General features: G+C 41.1%; 1 protein-coding gene across 1 annotated transcript; it reads left to right on the top strand.

The window, feature by feature from the left end:
• The first annotated feature begins 9,501 nt into the window (after nt 1-9,501).
• Nucleotides 9,502-24,239, top strand: rgmb (repulsive guidance molecule BMP co-receptor b). Its single transcript, XM_054772295.1, has 3 exons — nt 9,502-10,043; nt 16,689-17,218; nt 22,274-24,239. The coding sequence occupies exons 1-3, from the start codon at nt 9,926-9,928 to the stop codon at nt 23,018-23,020; spliced, it is 1,395 nt and encodes a 464-aa protein (XP_054628270.1). The 5' UTR covers nt 9,502-9,925; the 3' UTR covers nt 23,021-24,239.
• The last annotated feature ends 3,257 nt before the right edge of the window (nt 24,240-27,496 follow it).

Below are 27,496 nucleotides of genomic sequence, written 5' to 3'. Positions count from 1 at the left end.
CACATATAGACAAACAACCATTCACACTCACATTCATACCTATGGACAATTTAGAGTCTCCAATTAACCTAACATGCATGTTTTTGGACTATGGGAGGAAACCGGGTACCCGGACAAAACCCACGCACGCACGGGGAGAACATGCAAACTCCGCAGGTCGAACCCAGGTCTTCCCGATCTCCAGACTGTGACTGTGTGGCCAACATGCTAACCACTAGACCACCGTGCGGCAAAAATTTACATATACAACAAATATTGCATCAATTTCAAGTAAATTTTCAGGATGAAATAGTGCCAGAACTGGCTGCTGCAAAACAGAAGAGAAATAAAGAAAATAAAAGTATACATAGTTAATAAAATAATTGGTAAACGACAAAAGAAATTGAAAATGAAATTACAAAAGAGGGGTTTCCTACAAGATTCATTGGCCGCAGTGGGACCATGGTACATTGTTTCTAATTTTGTAATAAATCTGGGGTGTATTATGGGTTGTATGAAGTAGTGGCTGCCAGATTATTGTGTGAATATTACAGATCGCACCTCACTCTTCATACAGCCTGGGTGTGTCCTTTTGGGGGTGTTACAATGTGAATAGACATGCTGTTTGAAAATGGATCTGCTTGAATTATTCAGTCTGTTATTGTAGTGTCAGTGATGATGTCTGGTTGTCACGGAAACATGGTCCCATGATCTCAAGCCCACAGCTGGGTCCCCTCTGGATAGAGAGAGAAAATGAACTGCACTATCCTGATGATTTTGGCAGAAAATGAGGTGGCAATATGTACTGTCACACCATGTCAACATGTGCCAAAGAGAAAGACCACATGAGACAATAAGTAGTGGATTACAAATACAATTAAAAAAATGGTATGAAGTGTATGCTGTCAGTGAGGTGTAGAGTATAATACAGTACTTGAAGTGATGAATGCAATGGTCTCTGTGTGGCTGTCGGGGGCTTTTATTCAAACACACACGTTACGAGTCCCTGGCTGTGTAGTTCAGGCATTATGGATCACCAATGAGACATGAATACATGGATCAGTCATCTAGCAACCACTGAAATGATCACCATGATGAGAGGCTGCAAGCTGGCATTTCTCTCACTGGACACAAAACAATATTTGTGTGTGCGCATGTCTCCGTGTGTGTGTGTGTGTGTGTGTGGCTCTGGAAGCAAGCAGGGAAATCCGACTGTAATTCTCACCACCACCTGGACAAAGTCCAAACACACAGCCCCCCTCTGCCAAGACAAAAAATATGCATATGCCCTCAATTACACTCACACATACACAAGAGCTCTTGCGGAGATTGCATTTTGTATTTCACGTTGTTTCATCATCTGCTTGAAATCTGACCTTTAACAAATACCTTTTTTCAAAGAGGTCTCACGTGGTTTCATTTGAACAAAACAAATTCACAAATTGGAAGTGCGCATGAACAATGCGTACTCTTACTAAGAGCTGTCCAGTCTCACTGGATATTAAGAATCATTTATAGCACAAAGAGTCGATCGCTCTTCAAGACTGGCAAACACATTTCAAATCAAAGCCATTTGAAACTTATTTCATCACCCCATAAACATTTCAGTCATCATTTGAGAAGATGTGTGACAGAACTTAACGCCACTCAGGATGTGTTAATTCCCGCTGCAGTCATTTGGAGACACGCAGCGTGCTGTCCTCCCTGTGTGACTCCAAATCCCCCCCTCCCTCCTTGGCTGTTTTATTCCAACCTGTCAGCAGACGAGAGCTTCATACACCTGCACCAAGCTTCCTCCTTATGTGTGTGTGCATCTTCCCCAAGAAGCTTGCTGTGCAAGCATATTCACAGCCAACGTTTCTGACAAGCCTAATGAATCTCTTGAGAAGCGCTACCTGCCAGCTCTCTCTTGTTCTGCCTTGTCTTCATTGTTCTCACTTTTCTTTTTCTCGCCTCTCCTTTTGCTCCCCCTCCTCTGTTGATGTTTGTCTACACCAATGTGTGCATTTGTGAGTTGTGTCCTCATCATCTGACACGCACCCCCATGGATTCCCACTGACAACGACTGTGGGATTGTGACTTTTGTCAAATAACAACTCAAAAGTGATGCATTGTATCAGAAAGGGACCCTCTTCTACGCAGGAGGTGTTAATTATACCGTGCTGTATTAGTCACGCTTCAGCTCAGCTTGTCTATCCCAAATCCATTACCTACGCCGAAGGAGGCCTTGTTAGTTCACAATTGAGTACTAATTACGCAGCATTATGATACATCGGTCTCATCTTGCACTAATCACAGCAATTAGGGAAATAAAGTGGCTTTACATGAGCAGACAGGCAGAAGAAGCATACATGTGACGAATGAAAAACTCACACACAGCCACCTTAAACGTCCTTCAAATTGTAAACACACACATGCGTCCACATGTCAAAAGTTGTGACTGCATGAGTGATCTGCTGTGCAGCATGAGTACACAGAGCATGAGTAATGAAACGCTTCACACTCATTTGGCTTTTGCACTTCAAATGAGATCGGAACGCTGCTCAACCATTAGATCTGTAACGACGGCACAGCCCACTCCCCAAAGACTACACACGCTCTCCCTCCAAGCCCCCCAAATAGTCTATGTATTATGCATTCCACCCATCTGCCGCTGTGTGAGCGCTTTATCCCAAGGGGGAGGGAGGGGACGGAGAGGGGGAGGAGAAGCGAGGGAAGCTCTCACAGCTGGATATAGACAAGAAAGATCTCTCTCTCTCTCCATCTCTCTCTGTCTGTCAGTCTGCAGGATGCTGGAATGTTTGGGGGAAGGGGCGGTGCTCACCTGGGTTTTGGCTTCCTCCACACGCATACACACACACACACACACACACACACACACACCCCACACGCACGCACACAGGTGTAAGCATGTATTTGTGGTACCTTGTCTGCATGTGTGGAAGTGGTTGTCATGACTAACAGAGGATAAGGGTGGCACTGCAGGAGATGGACCATCTGTAGCTCAATATGTGTGAAGCGTCACAAAGTGTGCATGAGTGGAATAAGGATCAACAAAGAAATCTGTGTGTGTTTGTGTGAGGTAAGAAGAACGTAATGAGGCATGTTTAAATGAGGTGTGCTTAATGTGATCACTGTATGCTCATAAAGTGACATACGAGATGATTATTTTGTGATCATATTCTCATTGCACGCTAGAGAATACCCCAGTCATTGGACATACTGTATTGCCTAAGTTACAAATAAGAGGTCCTTTATGCCAAAGCGAGAACCGATCGAATCACAAGTCATCTGCTTATCAAATGCGGTGTTTCTTCAGCAAGCTTGGGGCCGCAAGGGATCGTTTTAATGGCATCTTTGTCTCACAGCTGCCAAATGCTGACCCAAACCAAACTGCAACCTCATGATTCTCATCTGCCCTATTACCCTTCAGCTGTTTCCTTCCTACTGCTCTTTGCGTGTGCGAGTGTGTGTGTGCGTGAGAGGAAACAGAAGCTTTCTTGTAATGCCGTTATTGGGGGATGTAAGTGCCTCAGATTTCACACAAAGAATGAAATGATGACTGAAATGAGAGGCCAAAGGGGGTTAATATGCAGATAATGATGGAAGGAATTGTGTGAATTTGTAATACTCCTTCTCTGATCTTTATCGTGTTTTGTGGCTGGTTGGGATGTTTTTAGACACTTTGTGGAAGTGTGGTGCGTCTTTGTTTATGTGCTAGTTCGCAGGATTAAGCACAAATTTAGAGGCGGGTTCCAGCCATAAAGGAAGACACACATACATTTTGGGGTAGACTGGTGTTGTCCTTTAAATGACACTCACTGAAGTACAACAACTTATACATGACAAACATTGGACGACCATAACAAAACTTTTTTGTCCCTTTTTCAGTTTGTATTGTACTACACTAACTCGTTCAAAGGGAGACAGTTTTTTCTATAGGAAATCATCCAAAAATATTAACAAAAAGTATATTTTACAGACAACAATTATAGTTTCACAAGAAGAAATTGGTGATGTGGACTTCCCTTACATCCTGGCAAGATTTACAGTCATTCAAAAGTGTTTCTTACCTTCTTTATCAAATTGCCGGCACTTGCAACTATTATTTGGTCCCATGGCGGGTTATTTAACAGGGGCACGCAATGTGTAGTTTGGTTGGGCACTCAATTTTGCGAAACAATACAGCACAGGGCAAACTGACTAGTTCGTTGCGTGCGAAACTGTACGAAAATTGAAACAGTGCGCGAAAACTGAGGCAAAATTTTGCCGTAAATTTTTGACGAAAACCGAATCACATGAAAGGTGTATGAAAACCGAGGATTGACTCTATAGCACTTCCTCTGGGGTCAAAGACAATCTTCCAAGGTGTCTGGTCAACCTTGTTTGAACTCTGAATCATTTTTCCATGCCAGCGAATTCAACTGACTTCAGAAAAACTTTGACTAAGTGTAAAAGCAATTTTAAGTAATATTTTAACATTCTTAACTGTAATTCATGTGTAAAAAATAACTATTGTACAGTATAATCTAGCGAAATTCAACTGAAATAAGTTAGAACTACTGGCTCTTACATGTGGCTGGGAGGCAAGTCCCTTCATAGAAAATATATAACACATAGAGTTTGCTGTGTACAATCAATTCTTCTTTAATCGTGGACTTATTGTCACTTTAGACATACTGTACTGAGCAGCTGAGACAGAGATGTGTCCACCATTTACCTAGGTCGAAATCAATTACATTTCCGGTCATATAGTAATACTAATTGTTTCCCCCACTGCCATCACGTGTATGTGTCTATGAAAAAACCCATAAAAATGCCAAAAAGACACATGGAGTTGGAGCTGGTTACTGAGCTCAAGTCTCACATGACGTCATGCATGTTGGCAGACTTTAGAGGTGTGTTTTTTTCTGAAAAGACACTGACAGAGAAGAAGTGTGAGGTTCCATTAACACACAAAGCGAACATCCACTGAATATGTCAGGGATTTCTCAAATGATCTCCTCCTTTGGTGAGGAGGGCAGCCCCTCCTTCGCGGAAAATGGAAAGTATCGCAGTTCAATCAAAAATCAATATGTTGGGAAGGTTAACCTTTGTCTAAACTGTGGAGATTATTTGTTGAGTTTGCAATAAGGAGGAGCTTGGCGGTATGTCTTTCGTCTCTCATGTTGTGTCAAGCTAAGCCGGAATGTATCCCAGTGGATATTAAACAAGAAGACAAAACGCTGCATAGACGTTGTCATTTTAAGTAAATGCTCTGCAGTTCATACTTCTAAAGGGAAAAAAACATTGTCAACATACCGAAATAACATCAAACTTAAAGACAATGTGTATGTAGAAACTGTGCCTAATTGCACAATACCGAGGGCTAGTAAGTATCGCCTTCCATGAACGTTACTGTGCTGAATTGGTGTTGAAGGTCCAAAGTAAACAAAGCATAGTTATAGAAGTGGGTGTCAGCACTTCAACGGCAAGAGTGCATGCACTTGAATTTGGGATTTTGACTTTTTGGCTGTATTTTATGGCATTATTTCATACAAAATCAGATAAACTGTCAAATTGGATTTAAATGATTGTTTTATGTGATCATTGTCTCTGCACGGTAAAATTTATTCTGCATTCTCTAGACGTTGATGTTGCAGACATGGTCCCATGACGCTTTTCTAGGAGGTCTGGTAAAGACAACACGAGAAACTGATTCAGGTCATTCACTTTTTTATTGTATTATGCTGAACTGAACTCCTCTGACCAAATACTTTAACACCTATGTGTGTGTTTGGGGGGGTGGGAAGTTGCCCGAGCCACACAACCACACAGACGTACAGAACACCATTTGTTGAATGATGGCTTGTTTGTGGTTGTGGTGTGGTGAAGAGGGGTGCTGAGAGGTACAAGTGGAGAGTGGAGGCAGAGGTGTGGAGGTGAAGACAAGCTGGACATTCAGAAACAGACAGCCTTTGTGCTCAGCGCCCTTTATGTGTGTGATTGCATGACAATCTATGCAGTGTGTGAATGTCAAAGTCAGTTGTTCCCCATCAAGTGCTGTCTATATTAACATTTTCTATAGTGTGCTCTTCTTCCTGTTGTCAGTTCTGTTGTAAATGATTTCATAAATTAGCATGAAAAATGGAATGAATAGTGGCCAGTGAGTATATGTTGTGGAGGAAAAGCAGTACTTTTCCCCGGCATGTGGATATATGATAATTCTGTGCAAGTATTTATTCAGGCTTTACCTCTGTCCCTTGTCTGTATGAACAAATACACAATGCATGTGTACACTAACTGCTATCGTCATCTGACATTATTTCCGCAATCATACACACACATGCAAGGTGCCTTCCTCAAGCAGGAAGCTAACATAATTTCAGTTTTAGCCGGGCACATCGTCTCCTTTCTGCCACACTTATTGTCGAATCCTCATGACTGTGTGTGTTGATTTTACTTACACAACCACGAGTGTGTAGGACATAAGTTGTGTGGTACTGGTTGACAACCCAAATCCCTCTCCTCTGTGTGTGTGTGTGTGTGTGTGTGTGTGTGTGTGCATAGTTGCATCGTGTTAAGGCAAAACTACCTTGCTGTGACACACTGCATAAAATATAAACCACTGACATGCTCTATTTGCTGACACACACTCCTGTGCATTCATATACTGTATACAGTGTGCACACACATATACAAACAGGCCAAGCTAGGGCAAGTCTCAATGTAGGCACTAGGAGGGAGAGAGAGAGGGCGAGAATAAGCAATAAAGGCAAACACGGTTTACAGCAAAGCACAGCAAATAAAACTTACATTGGATTATTGATGCATTGCTTTGAGACTCGTCCAGCAACTATGAACTGCATATGAAAAAGTTGCATTTCAAACGGCCAGTGAACTCCAGTGTCAAGCAATTCATTTACAATCCACTGCAACGATTTCTAACTGCATCCTCTATGCTTATTACATAAAGTCGGAACAAAGAAGCAGCTGTCACAAATTTCTGGGGAACAGCTTTTAAAATAAAGTTGAGTGAATGTGAAGCATTTCGCCTGGAAACTCAGTGTTTGTACATTTTAAGCATGTAATGCCTGGCAAATACTGTAAATGTGACATATATTTTTTTTTATTTGGTCAGATGAATGGAGAAAGCAGCAGAGTAACTTTTTTCATTTCAATCTATAAATGTATAGATGGACACACTGACACCTTGATAATGCCATTGTAAATAATCTTGCTATATTTTGGAGGCTCTGTCACTTGTGTTCCGCACCTGTGTTGAGGAGTATTGACTGGATACTCTCTTTTATAAAATATAAAATAAGATCCTTCAGATTTTTTTCATGGCCAGAGGCTCTGTAATATTGAAAAAATTACTTTTCATATGACAAGATGGCTATTTTGACAACTGAGGACATTTTGTGTTCTATTGCTAACAATCGCGTGTTTTTCATTTCTAATATAGTTGTATGACTGTTCGTTCTTTTATTTCCTACACCACTTGTACTCATTAGGCTTGGTCACCAGTCAATCACAGGACACATACAGACAAACAACCACTCACATTTACAACGATGGACAATTGAGAGTCTCTACTAGGCCTAACATGCAACAAACTCCCCACAGGGATGTTTCAATGAACCCTCGATCTCTTGACTGTGGGGCCAATGTGCTAAGCACTAGGCCACCGTGTGGTCCATGACTGTTTTCATTTATCTAATTTGTTTGGATTTTGGATACTGGTTAGGTTTTGTCCTGGAGAACTGAAGTATTATATAATTTGCTGTCTAATTTCAAAGACTAGAGAATCTGTTAGATTTTTTGGACTGTTCAGTGTGACATGAAACAGTGAGTACTAGTTGTTTGTTTGCAGGATTATGCAAAAATTACGATTTCTAAAAATCTCAATGGACCAAGGCCAAACTCATTAATTTTGGTGTGTATCTTTAAAAAAAATGCCCACCCAGGAAAGTTGAAGATAAGACTGAAAGCAATATGACGTCAGTGTCACCATGCGGCACATAACTTGGGGTGCTTTCACACTTGCAGTCCAGTACTCTGGTCCTGACCAAAAATGAACTTAAAAGATACGTGTTGCTCACTTTAGTGGAGTATGGTTTGTGTTCACACATGTATTTATGTCATCAGACCAATTAATACTCAGTAAAGTATATGCATAAAGACACGCCTCAATTGGACGGCATATGTGATGTACATTGTCCGACGACCTGCCGCGCCAGATATGTGCTGGAAGGAAACCACGTTTCCCAAGACCAGCGATGCCCCGGGTCTTCCTGATCTCCAGACTGTGACTGTGTGGCCAACATGCTAACCGCTAGACCACCGTGCGGCCCACCAGGGGTGCCGTATAGGCACAATTCCAAAGGCCCCTGGGCTCCAAAATATATGGTGACAACAGCTGCCCAGGGTGGGTCCAAAGTGATTTTTTTTTTAATGGGGCCCAGAATTCCTGGCGGCACCCTTTGCTAACGACTTCACCAAACTGTAATGTTTAACTCGCCACCTTTGTTGAAAAGAGTAATTTATGTTTACCGTAACTACTGTATTTATTCTTCTGGGCTTACATTACTTAGTTAAAGTAATTCATATATTACTTACAAAAGTAATATATCTTATCCTGATTTTCACTCATCCTTCCTTTGGCTGTCGCTATGCATCGCCTGGTTGCATTTGGTGGCATCATTCGGTGTTTTAGTCCGTTTGTGTGGTTGGTGTTCACACTTGCCTCACTCGGGACGAGAGTCCGATGGAATGTGAAGCGAGACCCATCTCTCAGGCGATCCTGTCCCCCTGTTTGTTCCGGTCCTTTTGTTCCTGGACTGAGTTCACCCTTGACCAAACAAAACGCACTCGCTATGCAAACGGATTAGAATCCATTTTAAACAAAACAAAAGTGTGAACGCACCCTTACTAAGTTGAGGTATGAGTGTTTTGCTGTGTTTCATTTGTAAACACTGAACTTTTTATACCTGTCCGACAATACAAGCGTATTCTTCACATCGTGCATTTGTCAGTATAAATGTTATTATCTATAACATTTAATATCAACAGTGGTTAACGAATGTTTATATTTGCATAACATTTAAGCTTTTTGAAACGTTGCCTGTACACTTGATAAAGGTTTGATGATGACAAAGGTTTAACCTCTGGAACTGATCAGTGAAATCCTAGCAAAAAAGATGTTTGAAAAACAAAAATGACATTGGATTGTGTTCGACCTTAGAGGTTGCTGTAAATTAGGGTATGTTTCATTTCTGTTCAGATGCTTGATGCTTGAAAATGTAGTTCCCATGAAACAGTGACAACATGATTCCAAAAATGTCTTTACATTTGGGAGTCCATTTTTTTAGTAGAAAATTAAATGCATTTTTATTTTGTGTGAATGTCATAGAATTGTACTTTTTTCAAAAATGGAACATAAGTGTTTATAAAGGTCAAACATCTGTGTGTGTGCGCGCGTAGTCATTGTGGGCGTGTTTTCGCGAGCAGGGCTTACTTGAAGCTCTATTGATTTGGTGGAGGAGGAGGAGGAGAAAGTGAAAGGGGAGGAGTGGAAGAGAAATCCCGTTTGGCTGGAGAGAGGAGCAGAAGAGATTTAGCTTGTTTGGGTCCACAATGTAGCGAACGATCGTGGAAAGCAGAGAGAGAGAAAGAAAGAGAGAGAGGGGGGTTTTAGTGTTGGAGCGTGCATTGAAATCACGTCTGGGAGTGCAAGTGTGGACGAGGAAAAAGTGAAAGTGTGGCGGAAGTGTACTTTCTCCTCTTCTTTGGCTTCCCCTGTGCACCCCCGCCCTACATTCCGTGGAGTGGTTTAACGCTCCTTCTCTCCCGTGGAGGAGAACAAGTAGGAAGACGGAAAAGTAGTTCAAAGGCGTGGATACCACTCGTCCTCGTCCTTCTGGACCTTTGTCCTCTCCCCCTTCCTGGCCCTGCATGGACGGGGATGGGGAGAGCCGGATGCTGTTGCAGCGGGGCTGAGCGCCTCGCCTCCCTGTCTCTGGCGCGCCGCTTCCGCCCACTGCTGCTGCTGATCATCGTTCTGACCTCCGCCGGCCGTATAGGTAAGCACACCAGTTTAACTGCTAATATGTCACACTTCTAACTCACTCACGTGCTCATGCAGAGTTTACAGTGAGCACCTTTTATTGGTCATACTGTATTTCATGTCTGTGCCGAGCCCACGCCTGGCTGACATTGGCTCTGTGTGCAGCGGCAGTGCAGCAGTCCGAGCACGGATCGAGTTTCTCCTCCTCTCCTTTCTCTGGAGCCGTCATTCTCCTGTCTGCTCCTTAATGGCAAGCATGTACATGAGAGGGTCACTGGCTCTTCACATATCCTTGTACAGCCAATTACAGCTCGTATCAATACTAATAAAATGCACATATGCACCTCTCTTCATAGTGGAAGTAAATCTTTGTTTTACTTTATTACAAAGGACCTCCACGGCTTTTATCAATACTCATAAGTGACCTGGCTCTATTAATAATACAAGTTAAGGCCATCTTATTGTGTTGAAAAGCATATTGAACAGTTTTATCAATACTAATAAATAACGTATGTATGATTTGTTTATTATGTATCTGCAGCTTTTGTCAATGCTAGTACAATAAATGGCATAGTAGCATCTTTGGCAAGTGCAAATTCATAATACAATTGAAACAAAATATCAGTTGTACGGCATCATTTATATATAGTCACTGTATATACAACATGCTATAACAAATAGCATGTCTGCAGCTTTACTTCAGAGCTTTATGATGAACTGATAAAGCTTAGTTTATTGTGTTGAAAGCAGATCTACTATTTTTTTAAATCAATATTAACAAATAGCACATGCATCTAACTGAGGTTTACTGCTTCAGCTCAACAATGTATCATTTAAAATTTTATGACCTGCGTTAAAGACATTCCCTTAGTATAAGTCGTCCTTTAAAACCAGCAGCAGGAGAAACACGTCCTTGTCTAAACAAAGACTTGAGTGTAAAAGATATGTGCGCACCGGAAGCTGAAGGTTAATAAGGTGTCGTAAGTATGTGACCATAAAACACAACATGCTTTGCACGGACAACTTTTTCCTTTAGAACTGTTTCAGAACATGTTTTATTTTACAGTACCACACAATCTGGTTTGTTTCATCCCGTGGAGCAAATGCATGTTTATTTGATTCAAAAAGCAGGATGTGTCTAATGCAGACTTTTGTCGTGTGTGTTATTGTGCACGTCCAGGAGGTCGCCTGTTGTGGCGGCTGTCTGTGGAGCAGTTACACCTCCAGTAATTAGTTTAACACAGCCAAGGCAGTGGGACAAAAGCTTCTCTGCACAAAGCTTGGTGGGAAAAAAAAGAGACCCACTTCCCATTAAAAAGAACCCTCTAGGCACCCCTATGCCTCACCTGGAAAGAATGTGTATCATTCATTTGCCAAACAGCGCATTGATTTGTATTAACTTGTACCATTCCTTTTCCTTCCTGAGAAGTATTTCACGCGGCCGCTGTGGTCTTCAGCGCCATCAGCGCCATGCGTGTGTTTGAACAGGAAGGCAGGAATGTTGGAATCTTGCGTTCGCACTCCTGACTGTCTGGTCCAGGAGGGTACATTGCTGTTGTAGGTTCCTGTTAAGTGCTGCACCTTCTTCTTGGAGGGCTGTTTGTGTGATCAGAGCTCAGGGTGAGAGAGAGAGAGAGAGAGAGAAAGAGAGAGAGAGAGAGAGAGAGAGAGAGTGCACAACAAGGTGATCAATAAGCACTTTGGCTGCCAGATCATCCCTGTAGATCCCTCTCGGATCTCTGGAGATCAGAAAGGGTTGGAGGCTTCCAAATCGGGAGACAAAAGAAATCTCCAAACCAAGCCTGGGAGATCCAGACTATGGATCTTTTGACCTCAGTGTGTTTGTAGAGAAGCCATGTTGGGAATGCAGGGGTGGACTCCGGGCTGAAATTTTGCTGATGGGGGCAAATTATTTGAGGTGGGAACAAAATCAACAGCAGAGAGGCTATAAAGAAAAATAGATTTTGGAGCAAACACCAGAGAGAAATATCACTACTGTTTTATTACGTCTGCTCACCCCAGGGTATGAGGAAAACCAGAGTCTACATGTGGTGAATAGCCCTCATGCGCTTCTGGATCCCTTAAGGAGGTCCTACATCCTATTTATTCTCATCTAGATAATATTATTTCAATTTTGTATTATCAGGAATTATTATTATTATTATTATTATTATTATTATTATTATTATTACTATTATTATTATCAGAGAATGCAAAACTACACAGTGCAGTCTGTTAAATTGTCCACTTCTGTGTGACAACGGAAATAAAACAGGCAGAACACAAAATGTCCTTTTTCACAAACAAAACTTTAGCTCTTCAAGGAATAAAAAGGCCACATACCAAAGACCAGAAAATACTGTGTGATCTGCATTGTTACCTTTTGTTGTTTCTAACTCATTGGTTGGTCACACTTTGTCACCACACTTGTATTCTTGGCATTTATATACTGTATATTAGTATCGGGCACATATCCCTTGGTTACTTCATTACATACTATGAAATCTCTCTACGGTCTTGTATCCTTCCAATTCCTTTTCTATTGACAAGGTTATAAAAACCCCCACAGACAACACATAATCCATTAATTATACAACTACCAGCAACCAGAGCAAAGTAGATGCCACTGAGTTGGTACTGTTTTTCTGATACTGTTTTCTAGTCATGTCACATGCTTGCATGGCCACTAGTTGCTAGGCACAATTCATAGGGCTCCATCTCAACTCCCACATAAACCATAGTCATATTGGTGCACTGGCGCTATGCTGTTTGAATGACAACATAGGCCTTATGGGGATGTTTATTTACGAAAATTAGTCTGAAAAATACATATTAGATCAAGATAAAAACTGCACCATCTCGCACTACTGTAATCTGCCTACAAATGCTGCAATCTAGACAGCTGGAGAAGTTATAGATATCCTCCTTAGAGCTCACAAAATCAGACGGCATCAAAATCAGACAGCAGATTCCTTCATTCACTACATGCACTTTTCCGATACTGTGTGCACAATTATTAGGCAATTTGCATGACTGATTATTAGTTTTATTATTTAAAATGTTAATAAACCTCAGATTTGAATATTTAAGGACGTGAAAGTGAGGTTTTGGCTTTTGTTGAGAATATCTCTGTGTGCAGAATTATTAGGCAACCTTTAGTGTGCAGAATTATTAGGCAGCTCAAACAAAAACAAATCTATTCACATCTCATGACTTTATTTTCACGTTTTTAAAGTCAGAATGATAAACAAACAACACAAACTTTACAAATACATATTTCTGACATTTCCAAAATACCAATATAGCCACCCTTCTTTTCAATAACACGGAAAAGCCTTCCATCCATTGAGTCTGTCAGTTTCTTGATCATTTGACCATCGACTTTTTGTGCAGCAGCAACCAAAGCCTCCCAGACACTGTTCAGAGAGGTGTACCTTTTTTCTTCCCTGTAAATCTTATGTTTAAGATGTCATGTCATTATATTGTAAGACCTTTACTAGCTACCACATCGTGGAGTACTTGGATGCATGAGATGGAGCATTGTCCTTCATAAAAATCATGGTATTTTTGAAAGAATACCATCATTTTTCCTGTACCACTGTGTGAAAAAAGTGGCAGTAGGTTTGGGAGTTGAGTTTGAGTCCATCTTCAACCTGAAAAGGTCCAATAAGCTCATCTTTTAATAATTCCAGCCCTTAACAGTACCCCACCTCCACCTTGCTGGTGTCTGAGTTGGAGAGTAGCTCTCTGCCCATTGCTGATGCAGCCACGGGCCCATCCCTCTGGTCAATGAAGAATCACTCTCATCTTATCACTCCATAAAACTTTTGACAAATCTGTCTTCAGATATTTCTTGGCCAAGTCATAGCCTTTCAACTCATGTGTCTTGTTCAGTGGTGGTTGGGTTTCAGCCTTTCTTAACTTGGTCATGTCTCTGAGCACTGAATACCATGTACCGTATTTCTGGATACTCCAGGTTCTGGAATCTGACAGTACTGGAGGATAATGGGTTCCTGGGAGCTTCAAGTTTGTTTTTTCTCAAATATTTGGCAGTTAATTTGCATGTTTCTCTCTCTACATGTTTCTTGCGACCCTTTTGTGCACTTACACAACAAAACATTTACTGGATCTGTGGTCACGTGCTAATCAATTGTCAATTTCGGCAATTTCAAGGGTGAGGCATCCCTATGATGTTTTACAGTTCTTGACTTTTCAGAGTCGGTTAAATCTCTTTTCTGGCCCATTTTGCCAGAGGAAAAGAAGCTGCCTAATAATTGTGCACACTTAATAAAGGGTGTTGATCTCCTAAGGCCATAACCTCCCTCAGGACACACATGCACATCACCTGGTATGCTTAAACCCAATAGACATTCAAGTTTATTCAGTTTGAGGTTGGAAAATATGAATAAAAATGAAAATATGGCCAAAATGCTGACTTGCCTAATAATTGTGCACACAGTGTAGTCGGAGGTCAGAAATTGTTTTCTGAAATGCAGCAATATCCTGTGGAAACACAAACCTGATCATGTTTTCATTTCCAAACCTGAACCGTTTTTATTAATCATAGAGCGACTCTGTATTTGCAGAATAGTAGAGTTTATTTATGCATTTTTTTAATCCAGTTCCCATTGGTGTTGATTGTTGCTTCATCACTTATCAGAGCACTTTTGTCTGTGTTGCTCCTAGTTATTGTTCCTTCTGAAAGGCAATTAACCCATGTTGATTAGATATGAAACTATTTTAGCACTGCCTGCTCAAGGGAAGAAAAATCAGGTTAATGGTGCACTGATCATAGACAATGTGCCCTCAGTACTTACACTGTCTGTTGGCTGGTGTCAGTATTTAATAGGCAGGGGAGAGATTCTTGAGTAGGGTGTGAGTGGTGGAGGATATCTGTACCTGCATCCCATTTTGTAAAACTCAGAGAGCACTGCTGCCCCCAGATGGTGGAGTGGACTGCTCCGTGCCCCCCAATTTCAGTGTTTTTATTAAGGAGAGCTTGTGTGTGTGTGTTTTTGTGTCAGCCAAATCTAATATTGTTAAGTGATGGTGTGACATCTGAGGAATTTGTGGATTTCAGCTGAAACCATGTCAGATTTTACTTGGCCTGATCAAGAGATCATACCACCATCCAGGGCTCAGAAGAATACACAACCTTTCTCTTGTGTGTGTGTGTGTGTGTGTGTGTGGGGGAAGATGAAGCAATAGGAACAACAACAATCCATAATTTGTTTTGTGCGATGCAACGATAAAGCCTAATCTAGTTGCATATGTGTTTCTGCTGTGGCTCTTTCATTCAAGTGACAAGAAACACAATATGTATGCCATATATTAGGGTTGTAATGTGGTGGGTTTAAAGCGCCTTCTCCCACACCACACACTGCCACACATAGACAGGCTCTGTCAAGCACTGAATGTGGGTAGACTTTCCATCTGGCATCTCAAAAATCCACTAAAAGTAATATATATTAAAACATTTAGCACTAGAAATGTTCAATATTGACTTTCATACCGATATCCAATATACCAATATTGTCCACCAGTTCATTAGCGATACCGTTATCAACCAATACCAATATACACAGCAGCTCTTCCCTCAAGCGAATGTCGTGTAATGAGCATATTATGCTCTAGTTTGATGCCACTGATGTAATTCGCAAGTAAAACTGTGCAAAATAAGACAAAAACTGCAATGTGTTTGTAATACAAGTTATAGAAACGTGCCAAAAACTCTGCACGTGACTCCAAATGATTTTTCCTTAGGTTTGATATTAGATTAGAAGTATTGAACCAGCGCTTTATGTCATGTTGGACTTTATTTTCGTTAGTTTTCATGTTGTTTCTTGTTTTGTCCTCTCGTTTTTGTTTTCTTTTCCCAGTTTGTCGCGATGTGCCGAGGTACCTGTTTCATAGTAATAAGAGCTACTATTTCGGTGGAGCCGCATTACGCACAAAGAGCAGCCGTTGAAAATTGCATATTTACAATCTGAAGACGCTACGTGGAAATAATTGCAGACTGCGGACATACTAAACGAGCAAGCATGCTGCTCTGACATGAGACTGTTTTAAATAGAAATAGTCATGAAAATAATACTTAATAATGTAATGTAATGAAAAAGCGAATTCACACATTTCATAATCTGTATTTTGATGTCTTTAAAAATAGCTTCAAAAACGATGTATAAATCTAATATGATGCGTACTGTACATGTAAAGCTAGAGTTGTTACATACAATGTGGCAAGGATTTGTGGTAGCTTTGTGTACTTCCTGATTATAGACGCAGCCTTATCTCCCTCAGTCTTAAGTAGGCCTAACAATTCTTTATCTTTTCTTTCCGCCGCTCTCTGCTCTTTGGTTTATTACACTTGGGCTTTATTACACTCACAGAGCGGCTGGGCTGATTGATCGAAGTGTCCTAACCAGCCGGCGGGCGGCTCTTTTTCTTGTTTTATTGGATTGCAACTGGCCAGTAAGTTTACGTGTTTAAGATCAAAGTCTACTTCAAACAGTCCTTTGAGTTGTATTCACTGCGGACATAAACTTTCCATTTCTGCTTTAAGCCAACCTGCCAGCGTTGTCAGACTCATGTGATTATCTTTTAGGAAGTTATTAGCGCACATATGTTGTTCCTGGTGATATTCTTTCTTTCTGTCCTCTAGGTCAGTGTCAGGTGATCACTCCTCAGTGTCGCATTCAAAAGTGCACCACTGACTTTGTCTCTCTCACCTCCCACCTCACGCCAACCGTGGATGGCTTTCACGTTGAATTTTGCAAAGCATTGCGTTCGTACTCGGCTTGCACGCAGAGGACAGCCAAGTCCTGCAGGGGCAATCTGGTCTTCCACTCGGCTGTGCTGGGCATCTCAGACCTCATGAGCCAGAGGAACTGCTCCAGAGACGGCCCTACGTCTTCAACGCACCCCGAGGTTCACCATGAGCCATGCAACTACTACAGTCGCACCCAGCACGCACATGCACACGCCCATGCACACTCACACAGCCACAATCACCCACGGCCCGGATTCCTGTTCTGCGGCCTGTTCGGGGACCCCCACTTAAGAACGTTCAAGGACAGCTTCCAGACTTGCAAGGTGGAGGGTGCGTGGCCTCTCATCGATAATGCCTATCTGTCGGTTCAGGTCACCAACGTTCCAGTGGTCATGGGCTCCAGTGCCACTGCAACGAACAAGGTAGGAGAGAAGTCTTTTTACTTCATTATCTGCTGTTTTTGAACTTCCAAGAGAGTAAAAGAACCTCAATAGCCGTTGTTTCCATCAAGCAGTGGAGTTTTGTGTAGCTTGGCAGCTTGGGAAAGTTCTGACTTCGCATTCCACCATGTTTCCAGTTGGTGGGTGATAATATGGTAGCATCGTTAAGTCATACAGTTTGGAATTGTATCCAAAATGAAAAAAAACCCTTTCTAAAGTGGCACAAAAATATAGATGTTAAACTGCTACTGTGCATGACACGTCACACAATCACTTGGTGAAAACGATGTAATACACAAGGAACACGTACGTGTGGCACTCAAACCGGCACGCAGACGGAGCCACATGACACACCAAACTATAGAAGAAAGAATGCATGAGCATAATTCCGTTGTCTTCCGGTTTCCAACGCTCATCTAGACTTACGATGAAGTGGAATTACTTCTACGAGTCCTTTTGGAGAAAAAGACAACAAAATATCAGGGGAATGTCGACTGGGGTGAGTCATGTTCGTTGAAATATTCAGATATTGTGATGGCTTGTCGTCAAAACTCACTTCTGGTCACGTGACGCGACGGGGTGGCGACGGCGATTTGGGTGTCTATACGAAAACGACAAGCCTGCGTTTTCAGATTTTCCTACTCTGGAATCCCTTTTTCAAACAATACAGTTTCAGGCCACCCAGAACGCCGTTTCCATTTTGATGAGAGACTGAAAGAATAAAATACGTTGCCGTGTTGACCTGAAAACGTTTCCGTGTGGATAGCCCTTTAAAGTACACGCAGTGGTACATAAAGCTGCTGGATGCTGACCACTCATGATACTGTACTTCAAATGCAGATTTAAAAGCTATATTAAGAGCCTCTGGTGACTATGGGGGACTTGGCTGTTAGTTGAATAGAGGCGTTAATTGGAACATTTACAGTAACAGTAAGTTTAAAGTTTTATTGCTTTTTAGGTTTTATTTTAACAGAGGTGACTTATTTAATAACACATTTATGGCAGTTAAAGTCTTATATAAAACATCACCTGTAATGTTAATAAAGCTTTATGATAGCGATTGTTTTTTGTCTTCGAGGTTATACTGCAGTGTGACATTATACCAATTCAACAGTGTTACAACCGTATTTTGCACTCCTGTAATGTTACAATAAAGTTGTCCCTTGCCACATTGCAGTTTGAATTTCGCCGCTTCACTTTATCACAGTTTTAAAAAAATAAAATAATAATAATAAAAAAAAAAAAAAATATATATATATATATATATATTTTCAAAAATATATGAATTAATTATATTAATTATTAAAGCATGCTGTTTTGTGGTTGAATACGACCTATTATTCGGCAAAAAATATGCATATTGAAGCATGTTTATGTGTTTTTGCCTAAATTAAGCATTATCAAGCATAATAATGGCTAATTAAACTAAAATACATACATAAGGCATTCAGAAGACGCATTAAATTACGCTTTGAATGACATGCAGTATTCTACTGTGGTCACTAGGTGTCAGTAATGTTACTGTAATGTTCAGTGAGACACACAAATGCCGGACTTGACCACCGGAACAACAGGCTTTTCTTTCAGGTTTGATTATTTCAGAAACAGACACAATAATCTCTACTAAAAATCCCCAATAAAAACACGAGCTAATGTTGTTGCAGTAACCCAGCTAAAACTCAACTCTGAACACTGGACGTCACTTCCTGTCTGCCCGCCACTCTGGTCTCCTAGGCAACACATTTATAGCAACACACATGAGCATGAGTCTTATTTATGTCTTAAATTTCTTATTTACTCTTATTATGTCTACTGTATCGGGTAATACAAGTGTAAAGGTGGCTATATTCGTATTATTTTATGTCTGGAGGGCTCTAATATGTTACAATTTTTTAGAACGTCATAAACAGGTTTTCTATGCTCTAACCACAAAAACATTGTATTTATAAATAAGGAATCCTACTAAGCAGAAATGTACTGTACACAGTCAGGTCTGGAAACAATTAACCGCTATAGAGATTGCTTTATTCCCTTTTCATTCTTGTTATTGTGTAAAACCTAACAAGTAAATCAATGGTCTGTGTTGTGTCTAAGCTCCAGACTGTGACTAAATGGTCGCATTTTGCGACTAAAATATGACACGTAGCGAGTGAATTTTTCATCTGTTCGCACATGTGCGGCCAGATAAAAGTATGTGTTCCATATTGAGTTGTCTAGAGATGTCCCTTATTACGGTGAGAATGAAAAATAGTCTGTGAAATGTGCAGTCAATTGACAAGAGCTTGTCACAGTCTAAGCCTATCAATGCCAGTGTGTGTGATTGCTCACGATTGAGTCGCATTGAAGGTTGACTATTTACCGTCTTTGTTTACACATTTTGCCTGGCTCCACTGTCTCTCTGGCAGCAGCTAGCTAGCTGGCTAGTTATAGTTGTCTGCCTAATCTCTGGTCCACAGACTCCAAATGTGATTCTGCGAGTCACGTCCCTAATCCAATAAAAGATCCAATAAAAGTCCACCAATAAAAGATAAAATTGGAAAAAAAAATACTTCTGCTCCTCACAAATTTTTAACACTAAAAACTGTACTGCTTGGTAGAATCTGAGATAAAGTTGCTATTTTGGGTACCAAAATTACTTTGTTGTCTGTTCTTGCTGCCCATACTTTTGTGTCAGGCTGTCTTTTTCACATTGAGGCAATTTGGAAAAAACCTAACCTGATTAATGGGTCAACATAGCCTGACCTTTAATAACATAGAATGAAATGTGTGAAAGGACCCACTGTTTGCTGTGCTGTGTGTATGTGTGCATTGCCTTGCAATCAGCACGTGTATGACGTCTGTAGACACTTTTCCCTGTATGACAACAAAGACTTTTGCCGCAACAAACTGTGATATTGTTGTCAGTTCACTATCTTTATTGATTGAAACACCTACACACCCACACACCACACACAAAGCAAATAGTATACATAGTTGACTGACCTTGTGTCAGAGGTGGGGCAAGTTATTAGTCACAATTATTAGGCGCGCATACGAGCACACACACTCACACACACATGAACAGCCCTCCGGGCTTAATGGCCTGACAGGGCTCATGCCTCATTGCTGTCATGTGAACAAAGCCACCATTCACCGGAACTACGATCCTGGTGCTCTCTGTAATGCTCACACCACACCCTTGTACAGACTGCTGCTTCCACTCACCACTGCAGTCTTGTGTGTGTTTTTTTATGTACGTGTCTGCATGTGTGCATGTATACCTGCGTGTTTGCATAGCTGTGTCAAATTGCAACTAGTTAAAAAGTAATTTAGTAATTTCTCAAATGTTGCCTTGAGTGTCAATAATGTGTGTAATGGATGGACGGTAATGTCTGGGCTGAGAGAGAGAGAGCTTTTATCATATTTCTAAAACTAAACTTAGTAAAGGTCAAAGGGAAAAAAATATGTTTAAAGTTCTCAAGATACCAAAACACATGTTAATCTTGTTATGAGAAATAACATTGAAAGGCGTATTTCCTGCGTTAGATGTGTACTCAAATGTTGAAATCCCGTGGTTTGAAAAAGTGTTTGCCCCCTTACTGATTTCTTTTTTTTTTTTTGCATTTTTGTCACACTTAAATCATCAGGTCATCAAACAAATTGAAATATTAGTCAATGACAACTCAACTGAACACAAAATGCAGTTTTTAAATTAAACATTTTATTATTAGGGGATGTTTTCTTCAGGTACTTTGGTTTCCTCCCACATTCCAAAAACATGCATGTTAGATTAATTGGTGACTCTAAATTGCCCATAGGTATGAATGTGAGTGTGAATGGTTGTTTGTCTATATGTGCCCTGCCAATGGCTGGCAACCAGTCCAGGGTGTACCCTGCCTCTCGCCCAAAGTCAGGTGGGATTGGCTCCAGCATACCCCCTCGACCCTAATGAGGATAATAAGATGGACTATTAAGAGGGGAAAAATATCCAAACCTACATGGCCCTCTGTGAAAAAGTGATAGCCCCCTGTTAAAACATAACTTAAGTGAGATTAATTGAGATCTATCAGTCTGGAAAAGGTTATAAAGCCATTTCTAAAGCTTTGGGACTGGATAATGGTGAGAGTCATTATCCACAAATGACGAAAACATGCAAGTTGGTCTTCTCTTTGCAGATTTAACAGCTTTCTGTATGATATTGGAGTGGATGTAAGATGATTTTTGTTCATTCATCCAGAAGAACATTTGTGAAGGCCGAATTCTTCCACACCAAACTCTTCCCAACATGTGTGGTAGTTGGAAGTATAGTAATCCCTTGTTTATCGCGATTTGGTCTGGTTTTAACATTATTAGATCCCCGTAGACATTAAATGACACCCCATTACCCAATGTAGTTGACGAAAATAAGCCATTTAAGGCATAAATAAGACTCGTGCTCCTGTGTGTTGCTGTGAATGTGTTCGGGCGCGAGCGCACAGGAAGTGACGTCTGGGTTTCAGAGTACACTTTGCTTCTGTTAGGGATTATTGTGTCTGTTGTGAGATAATTCGAACCTGCAATAAAAGCCTGTTGTTCCTGAGATCAAATCAGGTGTGTGTGTATTACAGTAGCATTACTGACATCTAGTGACCAGTGGAGAATACTACATATCACCACAACCTTTTCTTCTGAATGTCTTATACAGGTATTTGTATTTTAGCTAATTTATGCATGAAAGTGCTTAATTTAGGGGGGAAAACACATAAAATGTGCTTAAATTTGCATATTTTTGACTAATACTAGGCCGTATTGAACCCCAAAACAGCATGATTTATTAATTAATATATTTTTGAAAACCGTGATAAGGGTGAAATTCAAGCCCCAAAGTGGCGAGGGACGATTGTAGTCGGAAGTAATAGAATTGTCCAAAATGTCATGTTAAGATGAATGATTAAGATTGAAGGTGAACTAAGGGATCAACCCCTGAATAGAATAAAAGGTGCATGTGTTTTATTCATCGTATCAGTTCACGGTTTATTTCTCAGGCATATTTTCACATTGCCTTTATCTTATTGATAGATCACAGTTATCTTCAAGCCGTACGAGGGTTGCACAGACCAGAGGGTGTACCAGGCCGTAACAGACAACATCCCCGCTGCCTTTGACGACGGCACAGTGAGCAGCGGAGACCCCATCCATATCTCCACGGGGGCAGACGGCGCCACCGGAAAAGTGAGGGCCCTTTGGATCTCAGAGCGCAGCCCGGGACACCACGTGGAGCTGCACGCGGGCTACATCGGGGTCACAGTGATCGTCCGACAGCTGGGGCGCTATCTGACCCTGGCGGTGCGAATCCCAGAGGAGATGGCTCAGGCCTACGATGCCACACAGGACCTGCAGCTGTGTCTGAACGGCTGCCCCAGAGGAGAGCGCATCGACCAGGGTGGCCATCTGCCCCTGTATCCCCCTTCAGTTGGCCTCCAGCTCCAGCTCCTGCATGGGCCCAGATACTCCTCCCAGGTACAGTTATCCTCGCACGGTGGGAGGCAGGTCTTCACCATGGAGGGCGCTAAGGATCGCTGTCGGGAGCAGCTGGAGGTGCAGGACATTTACTTCCACTCCTGCGTGTTTGACCTCCTCACCACAGGGGACGCTAACTTTACAGTGGCAGCGTACAGTGCCCAGAAGGACATGGAAAGTCTTCACCCCCACAGGGACAGGTGGAGGATCTACCCCAGAGGTTCTGCCACCTCCACCTTGCACCCCCATTGTCAACTTTTGCATCTCTTCACTTTGGTCCTGCTGTGTGCTCTCAGCTTTGTGTAAGAGTTTTTGCCTGCATATACCTGTACAGGATGTGCACTAGAGAGTTTTTGGTTGAGCACTGATGTTGAATACCGATTCCTCTCTCAGCAGGAAGTCAGACAGTTACTGCGACTCCAATAACAACACTTTCTTCATCTTTGGATCAGATGCCAATGACAATGACTTAAATGTTGCTGTGTAGGTGATAAATGGGTTTACTCCCCATATGTAAATACTTTAGTGTCTTCCTAGCATAGAGTTTGTTTTATTGTGTCATTTGATGTGAGTTTTCATTAATACCTCAGACAGAGGATGTTTGTATTGATAGAAGCACTTTATTTTGATTTTTTGTTCCCTTTGAATCCACATCAGTGTTTCTTCAACCTTTTCAGTGACTTATATTCTCAGTGTTTTTTTGTGAAGTATAGCTTCTGAGTCAGTTCATGTGAGTTGTTCTCTTCTGAATGTACTGACATTTGTATGGACACGTTTTCTTCTTCAGTCCCGATTTCAACATGCGTGCACATGTGTCAGTGTTGCTGACTGGATGTGTTTGTAGTTCCTCTGGGAGTCATATGAGAGTTGCCACCTCCTTGCCAATAGGCTGCAAGTATATGGGCTCATATTTGTTGCTCACTGAAGTCTAGCTTATTTTGAGCCAAAGACAGACGGGGGGAGCTTTATAAGAGGGCCATTTTATGTGAAAAGGACAATACTATCATCAAACCAGCACCTTCCCCCTCTCCTCCCCCGTTTTTAAATGTGCTACTGTAAATGAACAAAGCTGAATCTTGCCGTAAAGTACGAAACACTCAATGAATCTTTGCAAATTGCTGAAAGCATTTCACCACAGCGTCCACTGTGCAAAATGTTTGCATTTTTATATCTGATAAAAATGTGTCAACTTTGGACAATGAGCCATTATGTCATCTAAAATTATTCCGCTTGTTAGCCATAAGCTTTATCCCGTTTTGTTAATGTGATTGCTCATGTCACGTGTGAATGTTTTGTGAAGAGCGGCCGTTCATTGATGACATACTTAACTTATTTATGAACTGTAGATTCGTGTATAGAAGCTCCATACTTTCGCTGTGTGAAGTATTATTTAAAAGTTGTACGTTGTGATTGTACTGCCACCCAGTGGTGCTATGTTGCTATCTCAGTGTGTTGTTCAAGGCACTTAAAACGTGGAGGAAAAAAATGTGTGCAAGGGTTTTATTTCAACAAACAATAAAGTCAAATAGCATACTTTTGTGACAGATGTTTGCCTTTCACAGAAATATTTTAAACAACAAAGTGAGATAGAAAGAAACATCGGGAGCATGCTGTTGTAACAGAGTGTGCACTGACCCATCTGTCTGAGGAGAGGTACGCTCCTGATAAGATGTGAGGTTTGGCTTCAACGCAGCTTCAACTGTCAAAGTTGGTAACACCTGGGGTGCAAACGATTAACTTTTTTCGAGACCCGCCTCCCCTTTGACAATGGCTGTGGATAAAGTCCCTGAAAATATTACATTTCAACACGAAAAAGATTTCATGAAGCCACTTCGAAAGATGGCATCATCTACTTGTGGAGATTTCCGAAAGGAACACCAATCCTGTCTTGTCAATGACGTTTCCAACCATCTGAAAGGAAATACATTGTTAAACCTTTAAAGGGTGCATACTGAAATATATTTCAAAAACATTTTAACCCCAGTAAACAGTACAGTACAATCCATGTATACATTTGGAGTCATTGTCAGTATGTTTATCCTAGTAATATATCACGATATGCTGTTTATTGTTAGTATGACTATTTCACCAGAAACAGAATATCAACTCCCAAAGCCGCCTATGGACAAACTGGGTCCCAAAGCAGAATTTTATTTAGTACAAAGTAACAGAATTCTTAAAAAACGTTTGGGGCTGGTATGAAAACCGTACCGTCTGCCTTTGAAGGCAGCAGCTGTACCATTACACCAACAGGAAGGGATAGGTGAAGGGGTGAACTTTGTCATTTTTTATTCTGTTATTCTGCTGTGTGCTGTCAATGATTGTGGCAACGAGCACAGTGTCAGATTACTCGCCTTCTTTTTTTCCTCTCCTGCCTCAGGCTGATTTGGTCCTCTATGCCTCACGGCATCAAAATGAGATCCCCCAAGGATCGTGGGGCCCTAGGCACAACGCGTGTTCTGTGTGTAGGGAGGGGCAGTCCCGAGAACTCCAATGAGGCCATATACCATATAATCTTGGACAAGAACCTCCTTGCCTCAGTCAGAACACTAGGGTCGCGGATGAGTCTTCCAGTTTGACAATGACCCAAAACATACGGCTATGGCAACAAAGGAGTAACTCAAGAAAAAGCACATTAAAGATCCTGGAGCAGCCTAATCAGTCTCCAGACCGTACAGTTGCCAAGTGACAGCCTTGAAAGCTTTAGGATTTGGAGAGTTTGGAAGGAGGATCTCGAGATGTGTACAATGCTGTTGACCAACTACAAGAAACGTCTGACCTCTGCCCTTGCCAACAAGGGTTTCTCCACCAAGTACTAGGTCATGTTTTGCTTTGGAAACCTAGTTACTTCACTCAATCAAATACAAATTACATTATACTGCTGAAGTACAATGATCTACTTCTCTGTGAGTGTAATATATTTTCTTACCACTTTATAACGGCATATGCTGTCACCAGGGAGTTAAAAACAAGAAGCTTTATGAGGAGCAGCCTCAAGATGAAGACCATCACTGTGTTTGTCCATACTGCAGCATCTGGAACGCACCAGAGTAATGTTTAATCATAATAATAATTACATTTTGCTGTCATTTATTTGCTAATAATAAAAGGTATGTCTAGGGAAAGGTATATCTGTCGCTCTGTGACCTTACAGAGTAAAAAAGACAATACACGAGAGAAGAAGAAATAATAAATGAAATAATTAATTTAAAGAGATTTGAAAGTTAATCAATTATACTAAAAAAGGGAATTTTAATAATGTACCAGCACTTTCATCTTCATTGCAGATGTTGTCTTGGTCATCTGGAGTGAGTAACACAAGCAATGTATCGATTATTTAGGTGACTATAAATGAGGATCACCATAGTTTGAGCTTACCTGAGAAAGTTTGGCGTTGCCTCCTGCTCATTCTGGGATGTCTGCGCACAGAGCAGCTGTATGATGGCCATTCATCGGTGGCCACTGTGATTACGGCCACGGCACTGTGGTCAAGATGCTTGCTGTTAGCAGCAAAGCGGACCAGCCCGTTAGACGTGTGGCCTTCTGAGGGCGACCTCCAGCTGATCTCCAACCGCCCTCTCCTGAAGTCCCTCACCATGCAGAACAGCAGCGTCCAGCCAAGCCTCTTCCCTGACAGATGAACGGGGGGTGCTAGAGATGCCAGCACGTCACAATGCACATCTCCTTTTTCCAAAAGAAGGGGAAAATGTTTCAGAGGAGTTCCCAATAGGTCTCATCCTGGCACCACATTTTCCAGTGATCATTTATAAATTTATAAATATTAAAAATGTCAAACCAAGTAAATGTATTTTTATTCAAAAACAGCCTTCAAAAACATGCTTATGTAATATTTTACAGGTGCAACATGTAGTTCAGAGCACAGAGCACAATATTAAGGAACTTAATTTAACTACTAATATCTTACTAAACTTAACTCCTTAAAAAAAAGGAGGAATGTCTCGTATAAAAACGTATAAAATCAAGATTTGACCCAAAAGGTGGTCAAATGTTGATTATAGAGGATTATATAGAGGATGTTTGATTATAGAGGAGATGGAGGCTTCATGTTTACAATCTGCGTTGGTTTAATAGCCAGCATCAGCCAGACTCAAGTTATTACACAACAACAACACAACATGTGTGCACTAGCTGGACAGTATTTAGTGTATAAATCACTGACATTAAAGTAATATTAACATAAATTGACGTATATTCTTCTTTAACAAATACACTGTATGTGAAATTAATATTTTTTTTATCTGCAAAAGGGATATAAGTATTAATAAATAAATACATTAAAAAATGGGGGGAAAAATGTGTTTCCAGAAATAAATGCAGTTTCTTGGCGTAAAAACTCAGTCTTTCAGTTTCAGTCTTTCATTTGTGATGTAAGTTATTGCCGGATATAATGGCAGCCATGGAAAGAACAAATAAAGACAATAAAGGGTCTAAAAGAGTGATATTGTGATCACAGTAATAGTAATCTTTTAAAAACACTTTATAAATGTAAAAGTTCTCACCTGTCCATATGAAGATGATCATAAGGAGGAACAATGGAGCTTTGTGAGGTTCCGCCATACCTGCATACTAGCGCTTTCATTGATCTATCTAACGTCTCTCTATGCACTTCGTCCCCATGTTGCACGAGGCCTGTGTGTGTTCGCCTGTGTGTACGTGTAAAATAGGGATGTTATTTAGTATGCAAAGTGCATTGCATTATGGGGAGTTGCTTCCTGACATGACCTTAGACAAACAATGCACCCTCCTCGAGCTGCAGACACA

The sequence above is a fragment of the Dunckerocampus dactyliophorus genome, chromosome 4, assembly GCF_027744805.1.
Source record: "Dunckerocampus dactyliophorus isolate RoL2022-P2 chromosome 4, RoL_Ddac_1.1, whole genome shotgun sequence".
In the NCBI taxonomy this organism is placed as follows: domain Eukaryota; kingdom Metazoa; phylum Chordata; class Actinopteri; order Syngnathiformes; family Syngnathidae; genus Dunckerocampus; species Dunckerocampus dactyliophorus.
This window is presented reverse-complemented; position numbering and strand designations above follow the sequence as displayed.